We start from the raw sequence: 17,814 nt of genomic DNA on the forward strand, positions 1-17,814 counted from the left end.
GTGTGAGTATGTCAAGTGTGTGTGTATAGTGAATGTATGCAAGTGTGAGTGCTTACTGAGTTAAGTGCATTGTGAATGTTAGTGTTTAGTGATTGTACTACATTACTGTTTAGTTAGTGCTTGCTACTGTATGCAAAGAAAGTCTTGTAATTTAAACAAGAACCATTTATGCTTGACACTGCTTAGATCCAAGAGCAGATGTTTAGGCATCGACCACAATGGTTGGAGTGCTTAGGCCTGTGTTCGTAAGGTAATTGTTCTCTGTGAAATTGGGTCAAATAATAATAATAATAATAATAATAATAATAATAATAATTGAAAAAGAAACCCACAAATTCAATTTGTAACTTGTTTACTTGTAAGTATTTACATTTAGTTTTACTCCACACTCGAGTACTTTCAGGCCCTTCTGTGGCCCATTCTCAAGAGATGTTTGGGATGTTAGCCTGGGTCAAGGCCCAGCAGTCTTCTGGGCTAACATCCCAAACATCTCTTGAGAATGGGCCACAGAAGGGCCTGAAAGTACTCGAGTGTGGAGTAAAACTAAATGTAAATACTTACAAGTAAACAAGTTACAAATTTAATTTGTGGGTTTCTTTTTCAATCTTCAGAAGAAAACTGAAAGAAGTTTTTGTTTGGTTCAATAATAATAATAATATTTTGGAAGGAGACCCTCTGGTAGACAGGTTTTGTTAAAAATGATTGCTGCTTCAGCACTATTAATCTTGTGGAGAGTCTTCCCTATTTTTCTGATGACGGCTTCTCGTTGTTGCTTAGACTGGCGAGCAACGCACCAAAGGGCATGGTTAAATTCAGTCGAATCATTTTGGTTTATTATTGCTTATACAATCTCTCTCTCTCTCTCTCTCTCTCTCTCTCTCTCTCTCTCTCTCTCTCTCTCTCTAACGCAATGTTTCGTCCTGATCCATGGGACATTATCCAGCGATGACTGCTGAGGGATTGAATTCCAGTGGCGAGTCCTTCTCCTTATATCGTGATGTTGCTGGCTCTTGAGTACGGTTTGGGGAACCTCTCTGGCAGGTTGAGTTTTCATTGGTTCCTGGGAATCTCATGCAGCGAGCATTTACGAGTCTTGCAGACCTTCTCAGGCGGGGAATATCACTGGGAGCCTCTTGATTGGCTTCTACCTGAGTGATGTCACCCTTGGTATTATTCTTGTAATGTGCTTCACGTCCGGTGTTGTTTGTTTCATGCGCGCTGGTACTTTCTTTAGGAGGGGAGGGGTGTGGTCCTCCTCACACACATCGGTATCAGGAACGCTTCTTGAGTGGTATTATGCTCAAGGATAAGCAGCGCTTCTAGGAGGCGCAGACGTCGTGGGTCAGGAGCTCTCCTGATGATTTTGACATTCCTGATAATGTCGTCTCTCGTGATGTATTTCTGGTGTACTGCAAGGGCGTGCTGCCTAATGGCGCCCTCCTGGGCATGGCAGGAGACCCTTTTAGACAGGCGCATTGTCGTCATGCTGATGTAAATCCCAGGTCATCCTTGGGCAGGGCATACATATCGGTAGACAACGTTAGACTGCTTTAGGGGGTCTCCTATGGGCGGGGAGGGGTTGTTCTTCATCAGTCGACGAGACGATAGGCATCATCATGGAGCGGGTATATAGGAATCATGATATGAGACCCCCGAACATCCCAGAAGACTCTTTAAGAACTCTGCTGGGTATCTGTGCGAAGAGGCCTCTTTCACCACCCACCGAGGACAGATGTGCTGCCAAAAGGACAGCGTAGCGATGTGGTCCCCCTTAGGAGTCCTCTTCGCTAACTTCTACATGGGAGAAGTGAAAGAAAGGGTCTTCTCCTTAACATAGATATCCCTGCACATACGGACGCTATATCGATGACATCTTCATGCAAGCCGACTCCGAGGATGAGGTAGAACCCCTTCGACAGCAGTTCCTGCATCACAGCACACTTAACTTCACCGTCGAGTACAGCAGCAACAACCGGCTCCCCTTCCTCAATGTCCTTGTCATGAAGACGAATCAGAAGCTAATGACAACAGTCTACACCAAAGCTACGAACCTTGGACTTTGTCTAAATGGAGATAGCGAGTGTCCTGCACAGTTCAAGACCACCACTGTCAGGGCCTTCGTCAGGAGGGCCCTCTTGCACTGTTAGACGTGGCAGGACATGCACCTTGAACTTGACCGAGCATCCCAGATACTGATTAATAATGGGTACTCAAATAAACTCGTAAACCGAGAAATACGAGCTGCCCTTGACAAGTGGTACATGGTCGAGGAAGAGAGAAGGAACATTCCACCCCTGGAGGATATAAAACTTCATGCAACACCAATACAAGGAGGACGAAGCAGCCATGAAGAAAATAATAGAGGAACATGTCTGCCCTATGTAGGAAGGGATGAGAGTGTCCCTCATTATTTACTATTAAGAACCGGCATACGAAGGACCTCCTGATGAAGCACAACCCTGATGAAGAACAACCCCTCCCCTCCTGTAGGAGACCCCCTAAAGCATTCCAACGTTGTCTACCGATACGTATGCCCTGCCCAAAGATGCCCTGGGATTACGTTGGCATGACGACGATGCACCTGTCTAAAAGGATCTCCCGCTACGCTCAGGAGGGTACCATTAGGCAGCACACCCTTGCAGTACACTAGAAAGACATCATGAGAGACGACATCATCAGGAATGTCAAAATCATCGGGAGAGCCCCTGACCCACGACGTCTGCGCCTCCTAGAAGCGTTGCTTATCCTTGAGCAAAAGCCTCCCCTTAATACCACTCAAGAAGCGTTCCTGATACCGACATGTGTGAGGAGGACCACGCCCCTCCCCCCCAACGAAAGTACCAGTGTGCATGAATCAAACAATGCCAGACGTGAAGCACATTAGTAGAATAATACCAGGGGTGATGTCACTCAGGTATAAGCCAATCAAGAGGCTCCCAGTGATGTTCCCCGCTTGAGAAGGTCTGTAAGACTCGTAAACGCTCGTCGCATGAGTCACCTTCCCAAGAACCAATGAAAACTCGACCTGCCAGAGAGGTTCTCCAGACTGTACTCGAGAGCCCGCAATATCACGATATAAGGAGAAGGACTCGCTATGGGAATTCAGTCCCTCAGCAGTCATCGCTGGATAATGTCCCATGGATCAGGACGAAACGTCGCGTCATTGGAGAGAGAGAGAGAGAGAGAGAGAGAGAGAGAGAGAGAGAGAATTGTATAAGCAATAATAAACCAAAATGACTCCACCGAATTTTACCATGCCTTTTGGTGTGTTGCTCGCCAGTCTAAGCAACAATGAGAAAACCGTCATCAGAAAAATAGAGAAGACTCTCTACAATAATAATAATAATAATAATAATAATAAAGATTAAAAAAAGAATAGTAATAAAGTATAGTAATAAGAGCTGGACCGAGGCCTTCAATATGGCCTCCGAAATTCACACACTCAGCAGAGAGATCACTACTCCAGTGATTGATGGCCTATGCCTGGCACACAGCTGACAGATTTGCACTCAGTTATCCGATTTTTATTACTTTTGTTGGAGATGCATTATAAATCATATTAGCTATGGTAAATACATTGAACAGACGTAAGGATATAATAAGGTGTTAGCGTCTCTCTACTGGATGTAATGAACAATGAAAGTAAAAATATTAATAGGGAGAAAATGAGCCGAATAATATAGAAAGGAGATATTGGACAGACAAGTGATGAACATGTGCATGTGAGCTGCCATTGTTACGCGATGAATCTGAGAAATGACAGTGGCAGTGACTGCAGAGACCAGCAGCAACAAAGCCATTTCTGGCGCCCAGTGCTGGGCCATCAACTGTGTTCCATATACAAACAGGATCACACAAGAACAGGGGATTATATTTCACAAGATAGTGACATTTTTCTTTCATGAAAGTCTTTTATAACTGAGTTGTAACAACCTCAAGTAAACATATGTTAGATCACAGCTAACTTGCAGTCAGCTACATGCCTGCTTTTTGAGCTGATAAAATAATGAATGTTGTAATATACTTTTTATTAAAGCCTGTTTGACATTAAACTCATGTAACCTAATAAATTAGCATGTAGGGTTACTGTCAGTCCATATAACCATGGTTAAGTCTGACAATTTTCCCTACTATGTACTAATACTACAGTGTACCTGCATCATGAGGCCTAGCCGTAGGCCTGCTGCAGTTTGAAGTGTTAATGAAGTGTTATATGTACTGTTATTTAACACGTTATCAGTAAGTTCTCAAATCTAGTATGCAGAGGACTTCTCTGCATTTGATCTGCCAGAACTTGAAGGTAGTAGGCAGCTACTCTTCAATTTTACCATTATCATTTTTACCCGATACTTCAAATTTATATTACATTATAGCTTTAAAAGTAAACTTTACCAACTAGCTGGCCTACAAGTAAACTTGACCAACTAGCCAACCAGTATTGGTCATCAAATAACCAAGGGCAGCCCACCATGGCCTTACCTTGACTTAGCAAGGGTAACCTAACTCGACTTAACCCTCAGGAATGCTGTTTTTTTTTTTTTTTTTTCCTCACCATAGACTATGAGATACAGTTCAAGTCTTGGCTAGCTATGAAAGTGTTAAGTTATTCTTACAGGCTATCCTAAACACTGTAAATAATTGTTGCATTACAGGTCAGTATAACTATAACACATTAGTTCATAGTTTTACATATGTACCTCCTGGTAATAATTGCACTTGAAGCTGTACAAATAGCTTCTGTCATGGTTCAGATGCTTTGATCTGGTTCTGTAAAGTATGGACAGTGTATTTTCCCCTGAATAACAACTGTATGAATATGAATTGATGCAGATTGTAATTACATTTATACAAAAATTGAATTAATAGTTTCTCTTATAAAATGTACTATGAGTATCCTCATAGGTTCAAATCTGCTTTTAAAATGTCTGCTGGTCAGTGTAGAAAGCCTGTTGTTAAAAGTATGTGAGATTCAGGACTGATTTTTGTCAATTTTGTGTTTTATGATTTCTTGACAACTGCAGAAGGGATAAAGAGCCAGACTATGGATCAAGCAAACTGCAGCAAGCATTTTCTCTCAACGTACATTTCAAACCTCCTGTTATGCATGAGCTTAAGTTTCTGCAACAGACTTTGAAATCCAGAATATGTTAAGAGGCAACAATGTGGTTACCAAAGCAAATTTAGTCTAATAAGAAGTAACCAGAAGGGGCAAAGTAGCAAATACATCCGTAATGGCAACAGCAAGATTTATATAGTGCTGCAAACTACAATAGTAATTTTATCCTTATTAATATTATCAGATATTGTAAATTTTAAAATCCAATAAATTGATTGTACAGACTACTAAATATTAGCTGTTAGGTATCATGCTATAAACCTAGGCTATTTATTATAATATTATTATGACTGGATCAAGCTTATGTGGGATGGCAGCGTTAAGATTACAATTATTTCAGCATACTAGTATTATAAAATTTTACTGCTTGGCAGTTTGACCCATGAATAAATAACACTAATTAGTTCTGTCTCTAGAGAGTAACTGTATATTTTTGTGGGAAGAAAGGCACATATGGCAAATTGGTCAACTTTATTGCTCAAGTGTATAAAAACTACAATACATAGACAGAATAAATATTTTTATTTCTACACAGTACACATTGCCCATGGTAAATGCTGCAAAGATCTTTTACCAATCTTAAAGGGCTGAGAAAATTGGCTGTCAATTCAGCATGATCATAATGTACTGTTGCTATATCTGCAAAACTTTATGACTTAACTTTAGAAGAAATATAGCAGCAAACTTAAGTATTTTTATTTCTGCATACAGTACGTATTGTATTTAGTAAATGTTGCATAAATCATTTCACAGTCTTGACAGACAGCCGGGAAAAACGTTTTAAAGAGTACAGGGTTTCCCATTATTTTGCACAAGTTGCATCATTGTTTATATAAGAATCATCACATAGCGATGGCACCAAGCAGTGCATGTCACAAACTTGTTTGGCTACCATAGGCTGTCCAGTCTTTCTCTCTCTCTCTCTCCATTATATATACACACACACACACACACTACGGTCTTGAGGGTCAAGGCAGCAAGACGTTCTCAGTGAACATGACAGATCATAAGATGGGTAAGCCACCTTTGGGTCACGGTGGAACGCAGCAGAGTTCTCATGGCCTAAGTGTACTGAATGACCATTTAGCCTACATGAACTTGCTGAAGTGACCAAAAGAAGTTTCAGCAACCGGCGCCATATTTGTAAGTGCCTTTCAGTAGTCCTCGGCAAATGCATGAACCGACTATGAAAGAAATCAATTGCTTGCTTTAAGGAATCAGAAAGTTCAGCATTTTTCTTGACTGACTTCTTTTCAATGACCCAGTTGAGAGCATTCCACGAAAGTTGTGGTGCATTGGGAGATCAGATGAAGTGAAATACTTATTTAAATACTCTGAGGCACTGTCAGTAACTTAGAAGAACTTTACTTTGTAATACTCCTCTGCACAACTGGGAGTTAGTATATTCCTGAGAACCATCATCAAGTCTCTTTGGAATCTTGTGTTTGTGAGGGAGAATCACTTGTTTTAGTTCACACTACTAACTCAATTTTTCTTAAACTTGTTTTCTGTACGAAGGGATTTGAGAGTAGTTCTGCAGCTACTTTGACAGCAGCAAGCATTCCATTAACTGTGGCTATTGAACAACGTCGAAGTTGAAGAGTCTCATTAAGATTTTCCAGGACTTGTAGAACAGGCAGAGACGTAAAGAGCTCAAGGACACTTCTCTCAACTAACATTTACGAATACCATTGGCTTGTGCTGCTGTAGATGAACCCAGTCATTTGCTGCTTATGGAAAGGCTTCCAGAGCTAGTTTATAGTTACCCAAAGCAGATTTGAGTGAAGGTCCCCAAGAGTTAATCACCGAGTTGGGCAGATTGGCTTCAGTCATGATGATAGGCTTGATGTGTTTTCATCCTGAGCATGAATATTTAAGTAGCGATGCCTGAACTTTCCAGAGTTGTTATAAATATTTCCAAGTTCATGAACACGATTCACGGGATACCTAATGAACGGTGCTGCTTGTAATGCTTAAGAAATTGCAAGCTGGGTGACATGAGCTCCGCAGCGAACGTAGTTGGCCAATGGTTGTATTTTGTTCACTTCTGCTTGACAGCCTCTATATTTTCCAGACATATTGGGGTCTACTCGCTCCATCATATGTTTGGGCTCTGAGGCTCGACATCATGTACAATATGTGACTCTGCCGTTAATAACCTCAAATGCATCTCTCACATAGCACACACACGCATTGATTCTTGTTCATTAGTACCTCGAATACCTTGTGTACCATCAATTATATATAATTCCAAACTGGCCAGACATTAATTCATTTACTCCACTACAGACCTTTCTCAGTATATCATGATTCCTTACCTCCAGGATTTCATGCTGAATCTCCACTTTTGCTAGGTTTAACTTGAAGACATAATGTATTTGTAGGAAAATAATGTCTAGAAGGAAAGTCAAAGGCTTATATGGGGGAAAAGTAATAAACTAGGGCAGCTGCTAGCGTTGGCATTTGTCGACCTCGTCTCTAAACAATAGCATACATATGTCAGTAATCTGAACACGAACCTAATGAAAAATTTCATAATAAATTTCTTTACTGTTTTAATAGTTTATAGTAGTTTGTTTTGGGTGTATATTTATATCAACAGCCTCATTTCTAGCATGTTATATAAAACTTCGAGGAAGAAATTTTGGGGACAATATGTTGTCTCCCACCCGAATAAAAAAAAAAGGGGGGGGGGGGTGTTTGTTTGTCCCAACCCGTAGACGACGCCCATGCAATTTAATCAGAGAAATTAAATTACAGGTTGGTTTAGTTTTGAGACAAAAGGGGACACTGAAATTGAGGGATGTTGGACCACTCCCTTGCGCCTAGGTATAAGAATGAAAAGAAGAGAAAAAATGAAAAAGAAAAAAAAAATCATGTTTCCTCCGTGCTAAAAGGCTGAAATCCATTTGAATTCAAGTAACAGCCGTAATGTTATCTTGCTTTTTTTCTTAAGGATGTTGACCGATTCTTCGCAAGTGAATGGTGTTGTTATAAAACCAAATTGAGATAAAGAAAGGTGACTGGTGCATTCAAGAAACAATGATATTTTAATCCTTCGGTATTGTACCTATTTATGTAGAGAAACAATTTATAACTTAGTCGTGAACTCCGCTGTGAACCCGTCACCCGCTAGTCGCCACCCCCTTTTTGGAGCGTTGCCAGATGTCACTTAATATTGTGAAGCAAACTAATGAAAATTTTACCTCAGTGGCGTGTCTAATTTTACAGCGATTAATAGAAGATCGTAACATGGGGAAAAAATCACATCGCACTTGGACTAGTCAGTAAGTTGTACCAGAAAAAAGTTAAACGCAGGTACTTGTATGGAGATCTTTTGAAGTCCGTTACAAAAAACTGTCATAATTAAAGAAAGAACAAGGAACTCAAGAATACTACAAACAAACAATTGGAAACTTCTACATGGGCCGAACGAGGACCTCCAAAAATAATGATGATTTAATGAGATCGTCATGTTTACTTATTCAACATTCCTACATACCATGAATTCGTACACATTATAGAATTTACGGACACGGAGGAAGACGAAATTATGATGGATACTACATACAAGTTTCGTTTTCACCTCGTGTTGAGAGAGAGAGAGAGAGAGAGAGAGAGAGAGAGAGAGAGAGAGAGAGAGAGAGAGAGAGAGAGAGAGAGAGAGAGAGAGAGGATTTCCAAGTTTTGTGGCCGCTGACGTAGCTGTGATCACGTGACAGGGTGAAGGTGGAGCCTCCTGGCGGCGTGTGGAGGAACCTCATTGCCACATGTGCACCGATACTGCTGGTAACGCTCGACAGTGAGTCCGTCCCCGGATTGCATTTCATATTGTGCACGTGATTCTTGATTTGCTGCCCTTCATCCCTAACCTCTTCCTCGTTGTGTCTAGGCGTAGTCTCGCGAGCTTGAACGCGAAAGGCGAAGTGAGGCGGAGAGGCCGAGCAGAGGCGCAGGAAGGAAGGACAGATTGTCGTCCAGACGAAGGAAGGTGTGAGAAAGAGAGGGAAGGAGATCGCTCCTCAAAGGGAAGCGAGCCAGAGAAAGAGAGAGAGAGAGAGAGAAGAAAGAGTGAGTCTTGTGTTGTGAAAGTGATGTTTACTCTGTGCACCTTCGCTGTAATGTGTTGGCTGTAACTAAACATATGGCCGTGCAGTGGAACGCTTGTACATTTACCTTACCCTCCATAACCCACAACCAGTACCAGCAGAGTGTTGGCAGCTGAGTTATGTTTCCCAACGGATACTCAAATGGGTACACGCCGGCGGGGCCCATGCCCAATGGCACCGGGGTGCCCTCCTACATCGTGGTGAGTAGCCAGACCTTCCTTCCTCCATTCCCTCCTTCTCTAACCTATAGGTAGAACCTAGCTAGGTAGTTCACGTGTGTGGTGGCGAAAGCACCTGTGATCGCAGCCTTGTGTTGTTGTTACCTGCTGCCTACTTAATTAACCTAACCCTTAGGTGACCCGAGACCAAGCATCCATTTTCTAGTGAGACACGAAAGGTCCACCGTAGGGCAGCCTAGCCAGGCTAGGCCTCCCTAACTTGGGAATCTTATTTCAGTTGGTGTTTTTTCAACGGTAGTTGTGCCCATCTCACGCGGAGTAGGTGGTCGGCAAGCAATATGGAGGGCGCTGGGCTCATTTTGGAGCAGGTTAACCTGACCCTGGTCGGTCAGTCAGTCTTTCGTTCGTGTGTAGGTATGCGTTTGTTGAGTGTCACTTGCACATCGTGTGGTAAGGCGGCACGTCACTTGATGACAGTGCTCCATACATGATTACCTACGGAGTGAGCTGTTATTTGGTCCGTCGAGTCTATATAGGCCTATTGTATGTCAAAGATTTAAAAGCACAAACCACTGGTCCTATACGAACAGGCAGTGATGGGTTATTATTCATATGAATGTATCAGAAAAACAGCCTTTGGAGTGATGATTTTACTGTAGTGGGTCATTCTTTGTTTAGTATTTTGAATGGTAAGGAGACTACAGTGGGTCATGAATGTTTTTGTAATAAATTTTTTTAGTGTTGTCTCCCAAGAACAGCTAAGTAGCCGGTTGATAACACACGCCAGATATTTCTTTGGAAATTACAGTTTCAGGTATTTTGGTTGTTTATTAACAATTTAACGTTATTATTTGGCGGTCGCGTTGGAATTAACCTGTAATTTACCATTGAACTATCCCACAGTAAGGGGGACCCATTGGGAAAGGGGGGGTTGTTGGGTGGGGGTACACCACTGGGAAAATTGCCCAGTGCCTGTTCATGCCAAAGTTTGGAAAATCTGGTGACTGCAGTAATGACAGGCCATTGTCCATTCATCTTTTGCTCCAAAGTTGCTGAAAATCTTATTTTGCATTTCTTAAGTATCGAGGACAAGGCTACTTTTATCTCATAAATTGGTTTATCCTACAGTTTTAGTGGTTTTGATGACAAAGTAGTACTCATCATGTTTGGGGCAACTTATTTACGTCGTATCTCTGCCCAACAATGAAGGGGGACTTTGGGAATTCAGGGTTTTCAGTCGGGGACAACACTTGTAAATAAAGTGACCACGTTTCCATTCTGTTAGAAGCTGTGGGATACGCTGCCTTCAGGGAACCATATGTTCCACGGGAGGTGGGTCACTCGGGGTGGTGGGTGCACAAGGTACGAGTTGGTATAAGGGGGTGGGCGTTGATTGTTAGGTAGAGAATTGGACACAAGTAACGTTATCACAAGATTACTGCTACACCATCAAAAACACTAAAACTGTAGGAAAAATCAATGTCCAAGGTAAAAGCAGCAGTGTCTTAATACTTGATTAAACAATAAACAAGTTAAGTGAAGTGGGTTTGTTGGTAGTATGACATTACTAAAGTTATTCAGGTTATTCTAAGCCCTCATTCCGCAGTAAAGTAGACTATGGCAGTTGACGTTTTCCTACGTTATTTTACATACTGAACAAGAATTTTAAGTAATATTTATTCGGACGGCTGTGATTAACCCCCAGGGGCCAGTACTATACACGACGAAATACATTGGACGCCCCAATCCCTAGTGGATGTCGTATCCGCGGTTATGTTCCTTGCACCCCGTGCGGAACTATTCTTTAGAATTACCCTGCAAGAAACTTAACCGCGAATACGACATCCACTAGGGATTAGGGCGTCCAATGTATTTCGCAGTGTTTAGTACTGGCCCCTGAGGGTTAATTACAGTCATCCGAATAAATATTACTTTAAATTCTTGTTCGGTAAGTAAAATAACGTAGGAAAACATCAACTGCCATAGTCTACTTTACCGCGGAATGGGGGCTTAGAATTACCGTCATTCAGATAACTTGCAAAGTGGTGACGTACATACCTAAGGTTATGAGGGAGTTACCGGGGGTGGGGGGCGGGGGGGGCGGGGAAGGAAGGAAAAGTGACTTAAAGGAATGAAGGGGGTAAGAACTTGGGCCACCTATAGTTTCCCGGGCCCCAGTGGTAGGTCTGAACAACACAATCAGCGGAAGGAACACCCAACCAAAATGGCGGCGATACCAAAACAACAATAAACAATGTTGAGCTGAAATCTTAATAGAAATGGTAAAGGGGACCCCATGGGGAAGGGGGTTTTTGGGTGGGGGAGAACGGATACGAGTGGCGAAGACCGCTGAAAACTTTATAGAAACGGTAAAGGGGGATGCGTTTGGGAACCGGGGCGAGCTACGCTAGCCTACTACTTACCCTGAACCCCCCAGTATGGTAACAAAGGCTGTGAGCTAACCAAATGCACCAACCTAACCTGACTTAGGGCGTGTAGCCTAACCTGACTGGGGGCTTTGCCCCCCTGGACCCCCCCAGTATGGTAAAGTTTATGACCTAACCAATAAAACCAACCTAACCTGACTTAGGGAGCATGGCCTTACCTGGATGGTGGCCGAAACCTCCCAGTATGGTAACAAAGGTTGTGACCTAACCAAACAAACCAACCTAACCACACTTAGGATTTAGTTATATTGTGAATAAAATATTGGGTAGATCTAGGGTACCTATCCGCGGCGGCCCAGACTATGGCAGTTGCGGTTTTTCTATGCAGTTTTACCTACTGAACAAGCATTTTAAGTAATATTTATTCAGACAACTGTAATTAATCCCCAGGGGGCCAGTACTAAAAGTAATACTTCAGAAGCACTCCACACTGGATATTTAAATAAATAATCACCTACATGGAAAGAGCATGTGAAAAGTAATATAAAGAGTATAGTCATTATATGAGAGATTGAACAGGGTGGAATTAAATGAGCTTGATAAGTTTTTACCTCTAATTTTTCCTAAGTCGGGAGAGGTGTTTCCTCTACGGTAATGTTTACTTTTAATGAACCCTGTAACTTACTTTTTTACGCAAACAAAAGCAGTTCCAGTTACTCATTATTGGCTGAGAGGTGTGACATCGTTCTGACGTCATGGGTTTCATAACCACTTATGAATGACTTTAGTCGAAAACTAAGTTTAATTAGCATTTCAGCGGAGTAATAAAGTTACCTGTCCAGTGTCCACTGGTATCCTTGTTTGACTGAATACTCGAATAATGAAGCTAAAACCGGCATTTTGTCTTCCAGTAGCTATGGCAGAGGCAGTGGCTGGCCCTTCTGCCATTAATTTTGACAGAGAACTTCGATTTCCTACCGATTGTTTGCAGTGCAATGTGGGTTATGTTGAATTTTATCATTATTTGTCTAGTGGTGGTAAAGAAGTTGTGATTGAATAAGCTCAAAGACATAATTTAATTCTAAAGCAAAAAAACTGCGAGTGTTTTGGAGCTATTTGTCAGATCGACTACAACAGGAACGCCTTTAGGTGTGATCCGCCACGGTAAGTAGCCTTACTGTAACCCCTGTGGCTAGCGCGCCCGTCGCAACATTACCTCTTGCCAGTACATGCCGTGCTTGCCAAGAATCTTTAAATATGCGGATAAGGCGCGAAGCACCATTCCGCCACGGCCTTACTGACAGCACACACAAATCGATCGTCGCGGATATGTAGTCGCTCCCTACTTTGTTTTTTGGTATCGCCGCCATATTGGTGTTGGTGTTCTTCCGCCGATTTCGGTTGGCGGTCGAGTCGCCGTGTTTAGTACTGGCCCTTGCGGGTTAATTACAGTCGTCCGAATAAATATTACTTTAAATTCTTGTTCAGTGGGTAAAATAACATAGGAAAACGTCAATTGCCATAGTCTAGGCCACCGCGGATTGCTTCTGTAGAAATAGCACTTACACTTACCTTAGCATTGAAAATCTGTAAGGAAGTCTGCCGCGCGAAACTATCTTCCTCTTTCATGAGGCTCGCTGTTCCTTCACTACATTGTTCTAATAGACCACTATAATTGCCTAAAAGGCTACTCTAATAAATACGAACGTAGTACGTCTTCGTCTTCACACAGCTTAATGAAATCGGAAAACTTAACTGGATTTTCAGCAGAAAAAGCAACGAGGGTAGTATGAGGTGTTACCGGAGATGCCATGTTGACTGCTTTGAATACTGGCGCGATTAAGGTCGTGGTAGGTGAATGACCACCCCGGGTTGAAGTGACTACTTTACTGTTTGGATGGATTTGGGTGTTGTACGGCCCTGGAAATTGGAAACTGGCCCACAAAACTGTAGGTAAAAACAAGAACGTCTACGTCGTCACCCAAGTTAATTAAGCGATATCGTAACAGGATTTGCAGCAGCAAAAGCAACTAGGGCTGGGTGAGGTGTTACAGGAGAGACTTTTGAATGTTCGCAGCGCGGAGGAGACGCCATGTTAACTGTTTTGAATGTTCGCGCTGTGCAGGCTGTGGTAGGTGGTCAGTCACCCCAGGTCGTAGGAACTACTTACCTTGGCGGATGGATTTGGGTGTCGTGCGGCCCTGGAAACTGGCCCGCAAAACTGTAAACTAACCAAGAACTGTATACTCGATGTTCAATTTGTAACTACACACACAATTGTATGTGGTGATGGCAATAAATAGGATAAGTAAAAACTGACCTTGAAGGGGTGGAGGGTTTTGGGGGAAGCACCGCAGTGGATCCAACATCATCGCGTGGATCAGCCTTATTCACTCGATATTTAATTGGTGAAACAAGAATACAATTACATCTTTAAGCACACCATTCAAAAGATTGAAGTTTCATGAACATATTATATATGAAAGCGCCATACAAACTAAAATAAGCATGTGAGGTCTTCATAATATATATTTTGTTGCCTTTAGTATCAGTGCTCATATGAAACTTCTTATTCCAGGGGTCTTGGTTTGAACTGAAATTCATTTTAACCTTTTAATCGGTGGTTTTATCCTTACTACCATCACAACTGAAACTCCACAGTGCTTATTTGATTGTAATTATATATGTTTTGGTCTTAATTCACTCCAAATTGCACTTGAACTACATTGCGGTTCCTGGTTCCTAAGCACTCGAGCACTACCAGCAGTTGCGGGTAGCACGCGAGTACACGGTGTATGAGGTGCAAAGCTTTATTCTCTTAATTGTTTACTTTACTCATTACTTTGTTTAACTTTTACTTTGTTAGTTCAAAATGTTGATTTAATTCATGTCTATTATCCCTTTTTTGCAACCAAATTGACCTTGAAAAATTATAATTACAGATATATCTGAAGTAGGTACAAGCAGACGACCTTCACACATACGCCGATGCATTTACAAACTGTTTCCATGAATTCTAGTTGTCATAGTAATGCAATAATGATACGCTAATTTCACTTACGCATATCCTCGGTTTTGTGTAAGTCTTATATCCAGCTTGGAGGGTAGACACACCAATTGGCAACACTGATAAACAATTAAAGAGCGCGAAGAATGCCGTAGGTACTGTTCACAAGCAAAACTGTTGACATTTTGAGTCAGGAATCTAGTTACTTTTTTAACCGAATATTTTTAACTTAATAATCATGACGTAAAAAATTTTTTTGCAATTCATGACCTTATACTGCCGTTTAATTATTTAAATAATTACCTAGTGCACGCTTCTACCAGAAATCATAGTTCCCTTGGAAAAGTTGTGGTTGGAGGTCATTGTTTACGATTTTTGTGAAGAAAGTGCCCCAGTGTCTATGGGTACAAGTGGTGTGCCGATTTAGCACATGGAATGGGAAGTTTATTGACACAAGCGACTCTGCAAACATCGAGATGGCGTCAATCTTCTAAATATTCGTAGTTGTAAGTAAAAATTTTGAAAGCGTCATGGAGGTAGTGTGCACTGCGTAGACCCAGACTTTTCATTACTCTGTGTTTAATCTTGAAATATGACCTTAATTTTTAACTTTGGAGAAAATACTTACTTAGAAAGATGAGTAGCGGTCCGAGCTGCTCCTCTCACCACCAACAACTCATGACTGATGACCATCTCCGGTGTCAGGACGTTCTCCCTAAATCTGCCGCTGCCTTAAATGCATGCAACCTCATCATGGGGTCTTCAAAATTAATCTTGAAGTATGCCACTGAGAAGTAGCAGACAAAGTTGTACTTTCTGCGGCCACACCTTGCTGTTGTATCGCGAAGTTCCCTCCGCCTTTCGATGGTGTTAGTATGGGCACCGATCAGTGGATTTATGAAATGATGGAATGATTAACTTTTAAGTTAACGTAGCCTTCATTACTTAACAATCTTATGCTTTCCAAAAGTCCGATACAATTGTCATCCCCAGCACAGAGGGATCTTTGATTATTGATATTAAAGTTTCGCTGCTCCCACTATCAACAGGAACAACAAAAAACTTGTCTTGCTACATATACCACAAAATAATCACTGACCCTCAATAACTCTCCCAACGTATTTCCTTTTGCCGAATTTAGATTTGTCAATTTCCACTGTTGTAACGGGGCCTACAATTCTTTGCTTCTGCTAATGCACCTATTTACAATAATTTCTCTTGAAAAGCTAGACCTTTTGTTGATGGCTACATCACTTAAATGCAATTCAGTCCTTACAACTTTTGTTTTTGTAACAAAACAAATCACATATATATATATAGTATATATATATATAGATATATCTATATATATATATATATATATATATATATATATATATATTATATATATATATATAGGTAAAAAAGATACTAAAACATTCAATATTCAGTTGTGATCCAGAAAACCAGGTGCCCTTCAAGAGACTTGGTGAAATTACACCTTTTCCTGGCTTTTTTTCAGACCAGATCTGTAAGTTTTGTTACACCCATAAGCCTTCCTTTTGAAACCAAGATGGCACTCTTCGTGGCAATGCGCACAGAATACTTGCTTCCTCAAGACGCTGTGATCTTGACAGTGACTAGGCGTTCGTAATTTCCAGCGTAATATAAAACAAAATCCTTGTGAGTAAGGTAACAATTATCACACGTCGGGGGGATGTTAACCTATTAACAGGTTCAGTAGAACTAGAAGTACCAGGAACCGATGAAGCAGACATGGTAGTCAAGTAAGTCCTGAAGGGAAGTTGGGACGGAGATATGGAACGAAAGAGGCCCAGGCCAATGGGATGGGGGGCGGGAGGGGATAAATATGTAAGCTTGTGACAAGTAGATAGGAGGGTCAAGTGTTGACATGTACAGAACAAAGCAAATATTATGCTGTACCGTACAGAAACAGAGGCCTCTTAGGGGGAAATGCGAGGATTACAAGTAATCTTGGGTAAAATCGTAAAAATGTATATTTATGTTTTTGTATTAGAACAAAGAAATTTTGTATTATTGAAAACCTAATCATTTTGCAATTAAATGTTATGGAAAGGACACGTTTTCGAAAATAACTATGCATACTTGCATATATACGTGAAAACATATATATATAAAGGAATTGAGACGGACATATTTAACAATAAATAATGAAATATGTATAAGTGGAGGTTATCATCATGAAAATTAAAGAATTTTCGTGATTATCATTATCACCGTATTTCTGAAACATCTTTGGATTTTACCTGGTTTGAAAAACCATAACATAACCTAACTTAGTAGAATGTGTTGCATGATTGTGGGGGGGCTCTCTGCCCCCTCTACTCCCCTTAAGAAAAACAAACTTACAGGAAGATCAACAAATAGGTTACCACGCTAACCTAACCGAGTAGAATGTGTTACCTGACTGGGAGGGCAGAGTTCCCCGTACCCATCCCTTAAAGAAAGGTGAGGTTAAAGGAAGGTTAACATATAGGTTATCATACTAACCTAACCTAGCAGAACGTGTTACCTGACCGGCGGGGCTCTCTCTCTCTTTCTCCCCGAAACAAAAAAACGTAACATAAGGTGCCTAACCTAACCTAACCTAACCTAGTAGAATGGTGTTACCTGACCGGGGGTGATGTTTGTAAATTTATAAAATGAAATAGTATATGAATGTAAATGTACAAGTAAAATTTTGTCTAAAGAAATTATGGGTGAGGAAGGCTTGTAAAATGATGAAACGTAAATGAACTGGTGAATAATGGAAAGACAAGGGAGAGAATTGTGTAAATTGAAATGTCTATAAATTGATAAAATGCATTATATTATTAAAAAGTTATAAAAACCTTACTTGTAATCCTTTGGTCACACTACATGTTGTTTCCTGTAGTTTTATGTACAACCTGGAGTTATTTTCATAAAAAAATGCTGGTTCTTGAAGGTAAAAACTATTGTAATCCTCTGGTGACACTACATCCTTGAAGTTTTATGTACAACCGCGAGTGATTTT

At 41.1% G+C, this 17,814-nt stretch overlaps 1 protein-coding gene across 4 annotated transcripts in view; it reads left to right on the top strand.

Moving 5' to 3' along the window:
- The window catches only part of LOC135222060 (eukaryotic translation initiation factor 4 gamma 3-like), a 198,015-nt gene that overhangs the window by 39,187 nt on the left and 141,014 nt on the right, over positions 1–17,814 (top strand). The window contains exon 1 of one of the 4 annotated variants that reach the window (XM_064260205.1): positions 8,870–9,425. The exons of the other annotated variants lie outside the window; for them this stretch is intronic. Within the exon in view, the coding sequence (XP_064116275.1) occupies positions 9,345–9,425 (81 nt within the window). The 5' untranslated portion in view covers positions 8,870–9,344. Of the gene's footprint in view, positions 1–8,869; positions 9,426–17,814 lie in introns of those variants that run through there. 4 annotated transcript variants of the gene reach the window in all.

Source organism: Macrobrachium nipponense, chromosome 3 (genome assembly GCF_015104395.2).
Source record: "Macrobrachium nipponense isolate FS-2020 chromosome 3, ASM1510439v2, whole genome shotgun sequence".
Lineage (NCBI taxonomy): Eukaryota > Metazoa > Arthropoda > Malacostraca > Decapoda > Palaemonidae > Macrobrachium > Macrobrachium nipponense.